General features: G+C 36.1%; 1 protein-coding gene across 1 annotated transcript in view; it reads left to right on the top strand.

Moving 5' to 3' along the window:
* Positions 1-330: 330 nt before the first annotated feature.
* The window catches only part of SKOR2 (SKI family transcriptional corepressor 2), a 36,915-nt gene continuing 33,053 nt past the window's right edge, over positions 331-4,192 (top strand). The window contains exons 1-2 of the mRNA XM_053700398.1: positions 331-2,097; positions 3,016-3,073. Of these exons, the coding sequence (XP_053556373.1) occupies positions 331-2,097; positions 3,016-3,073 (1,825 nt within the window). The remainder of the gene's footprint in view (positions 2,098-3,015; positions 3,074-4,192) is intronic.

Below are 4,192 nucleotides of genomic sequence, written 5' to 3'. Positions count from 1 at the left end.
CACTTTTCAGCAGAGGTACATTTAGATAAGTATTATTTAATTTGACTATCTTTCTGTCTGTCTAGCTATCTATTTATCTATCTATCTTTCTATCTATCCTCATATATATATATATATATATATATATATATATATATAATTAGATAGATAGATAGATAGATAGATAGACACACATATTAACACACAACATTTTATAGTGTATATAAATACATTGTCAATTTCTTATCTGCCCTTATATAATTTGTCATTACTAATCTATGTGTCTTTTTTCTTTCTTTTTTCCAGTAAACAGGAGATCCAAATAAATTCATTCTATTGACCAGACAAGAGATGGCTACAAGTCCCTTACCTGTTACCAATGATATTCTGCTCGGATCTCCATCTAACACATACCAGCAAGACTCCCTGAACCAATCAAGGTCTAATCACTCCAGTATGAAGCCTAATCAGGTCAGCCAAGTAATTCTCTATGGTATCCCCATTGTATCTCTAGTAATTGATGGGCAAGAGAGGCTGTGTCTTGCCCAAATCTCCAACACACTTCTTAAGAACTACAGCTACAATGAAATTCACAACAGGAGGGTAGCTCTGGGTATCACCTGTGTTCAGTGCACTCCAGTACAGTTGGAGATACTAAGGCGGGCTGGGGCCATGCCTATATCCTCAAGAAGATGTGGAATGATCACTAAAAGGGAGGCAGAGCGGCTGTGCAAATCCTTCCTTGGCGAAAACCGACCACCTAAACTTCCAGACAACTTTGCATTTGATGTCACTCATGAATGTGCCTGGGGTTGCAGGGGGAACTTCATCCCAGCTAGGTATAACAGTTCTAGAGCAAAATGTATTAAATGTACCTACTGCAATATGTACTTTTCACCAAATAAGTTCATCTTCCATTCCCATCGTACCCCTGAGGCAAAATACACCCAACCAGATGCTGCAAACTTCAACTCCTGGAGAAGACACTTAAAGTTAAGTGATAAAACTCCTCCAGATGAAATGGTCTTTGCATGGGAGGATGTGAAAGCCATGTTTAATGGTGGAAGCCGTAAGAGAGCTCTTTCTCATGGACATTGCTCTTCTCTGTCCTCTGTCAAGACATCTAATGGAGTTTTGCCACACATGCTAGGGCAAGATTTAAATCAGAAGAGGACAAGGTTTGATGAAGAGGAAGATATAGAGACTTCTAGCATACCAAACAAAACCCAGCGAAGTTACCCTGTCATCCCAGTCCCTAGCAAGGGGTTTAGCATGCTACAGAAGTTCCCTGCTAGTACACTTTTCCCAAATCCATACACGTTCCCTGCCTTTGGTCTCTGTCAAAAGAAAGATGATAGTGACGCAGTAAATGGCCAAAAGACAGGTGCTCTCTCAGGATTATTTTGGCCTGGAAGGAAAGATGCATTTTATCCCCCATTCTGTATGTTTTGGCCACCAAGGACCACAGGGGGTCTCCCAGTACCAACCTATCTCCAACCTCAACCCAGTGCTCTTACCTCTATCACAGACAACCCTACACTGAGGCAGGCATTTCTAGAGCTGTCTGACCAAAGTGATGGGAGCAGCATTAGCAACACTGGAGATAACCACTTTGAGACTGACTGTTCAAGTTCTCCAGTTGCAACTGACATTAGAACATCATCAGACGTTAGAACAAATGTTTTGGATGTACCAACTTTCTCTATCAGAAAACAAAGTTACCACTCAGCTTTCAGGCCTGTGGTCAAAGATACAGAGAGCATTGCCAAGCTTCATGGTAACATGGAGGACTTTGCTTCTGATAGACACATATCCCCTGGTACCAGTTGCAGTTACCAAAGTGACAGCTCAGACACAGATGAAGAACAAGAGGTGGATGTGGATGTGGAATCTAATAAACAACCTGATGAAGAAGAAGAAGAAAGTCTTAGCAGCCGGTTCCTCCAGAGCAGAGGACTGGCAGAGACCACAGACAAAAATTGCAAAGAAATATCTCCCTTCCACAGCTCCAGAAATGAAACACATGGGGAGAAAATGGAAAGCACAGAACATTCTTCTCCTACCCCAAAAGACTCAAGCCCCCGTCATACATCACTGGAGGAGCCCTGCTACAAAGATGTAAATACCCCCTCTAGGCTCTTCAGCTAATTATTATTATTTAAATGCAGCTGTAGGCTGAATGGTTTATGTATGCATAATAAGATTGATAACTAGATACCCTAAAGAAATGAATAGTTCAATGTGTTTAGCTTTTTAACATAATGCCATAGAGAGCAAATGTTCTACATGCAAATGAACTGTATTCTGCATAAGCTTTTTGTACTTGCCCCATCACAATATGTTATAATACAATATTACAAGTTAAAGAAGAAAAAATAAAAAATATATATATATAAAATGGATGTCTATAGATTATAAGAATCCACATCAGAAGGTTCTTAACGTTTTGCTATTGCTGAAAACATATAATAACTTCCGTAAATATTATACATGAATAAAGCTGGTATTTATTAGATATGTGCAATTCAGTTCGGTTCGATTCGGAAATTCGGAAAATTCGGAAAATTCGGCAATTTGGATCGAACCGAATTTCCGAATTAAAATACTGCAGAATTTCACGAATAAATCTGAATTACTTCGGATTTATTCGGTAAATTCGGATGGCCATGGATTACTCTAGTATTGTACAGTATATTAGGTTATATCACTCTGCTATGGTTTACAGCTAATATACAGTACATAATACTAGTCTAATCCCACCTAACACTTACCAAAATTCCGAATTTCCGAATCAAGCCGAATTTCTTCGAATCTGAATGAATCCGAAACGAATCCCAAACGAATCGATTCAAAATTTTCCGAATTCGAATCGATTCGAACCAAACTTCGAAAAATTCCGAATCAATCCGAACCGAATTTTTTCGCCATGCACATTATGTAAGACTATAACTCAGTTGCAACTGGAATATGTTTACTTTATTTTGTAATGTACATATATATATATATATATATATACAAGCTATTTTATTATTATAGACGCAGAAAAGCAAAGAGGACAGCATCAGCTTATCTTCAAAAGAAGATTCTTTTACAGGTAATATAATTGTCATATTGTTCCCAGTTATTTAAGGTCCTTCACATAAAGATAAATTAAACTTCCATGGTTCAAACAATTTAAAGAAACTTTCCAATTTGTAAACACTTCTGCTATAGATGTGAACGCCCCTAGCCTACCTTAATTTACTCTTTAACAAAGGATACCAAAAGAATGAAGCAAATTTGATAATAGAAGCAAATTGATACATTTTTGAAATCACATGTTCTACATTACATTTTAACTTTGACTTTACCTTTAAAATATTTGTTTTAAAAACATAAAAAAAACATATATTAGTGAATGAAGACAATTGTGAAAACTTGATCATGTGTTTTAGACCAGTATAGATCCTGATAGCAGAGAAATAATTTACGTGAAATAATACATTTGGTTACACAACACAAACACTTAGAATTTATTAAAAGGACACTGAACCCAATTCTTTTCTTTTGTGATTCAGATAGAGCATGCAATTTTAAGCAACTTTCTAATGTACGCCTATTATCAATTTTTTCTTTGTTCTCTTGCTAGCTTTATTTGAAAAAGAAGGCATCTAAGCTTTTTTTTGGTTCAGAACTGTGGACAGCATTTTTTTATTGGTGGATGAATTTATCCACCAATCAGCAAGAACAACCCAGGTTGTTCACCAAAAATGGGCCAGCATCTAAACTTAAATTCTTGCATTTCAAATAAAGATACCAAGAGAATGAATTAACTTTGATAATAGGCGTAAATTAGAAAGTTGTTTAAAATGGCATGCTCTATCTGAATCACGAATGAAAATTTTTGGGTTCAGTGTCCCTTTAAGCAGAGATTTATATTTGCAATGCTAGTGATATGAAGAAGTTGACATCTCAAAAAAGCATATTCAGCCAAACAGATTATAATCTTAAATGTAATTAGGAATAACTGTGAGGACGGACAATAATAGCAATTACTAATTAACTGCTGCTAACTTCTTAAAGGGGAGTACAATGTCCCTTGAAGTCCAAAAATGTTGCTTTAAATTACTTTGAGCAAAACAATATATAAATAATACAAATAATAATATAAAGTATAGGGAATTGAGAGGCAGAGTAATTATAACAAAAACCTTTAACTGTAATAAGATTTACA

The sequence above is a fragment of the Bombina bombina genome, chromosome 2 (assembly GCF_027579735.1).
Source record: "Bombina bombina isolate aBomBom1 chromosome 2, aBomBom1.pri, whole genome shotgun sequence".
NCBI lineage: Eukaryota > Metazoa > Chordata > Amphibia > Anura > Bombinatoridae > Bombina > Bombina bombina.
This window is presented reverse-complemented; position numbering and strand designations above follow the sequence as displayed.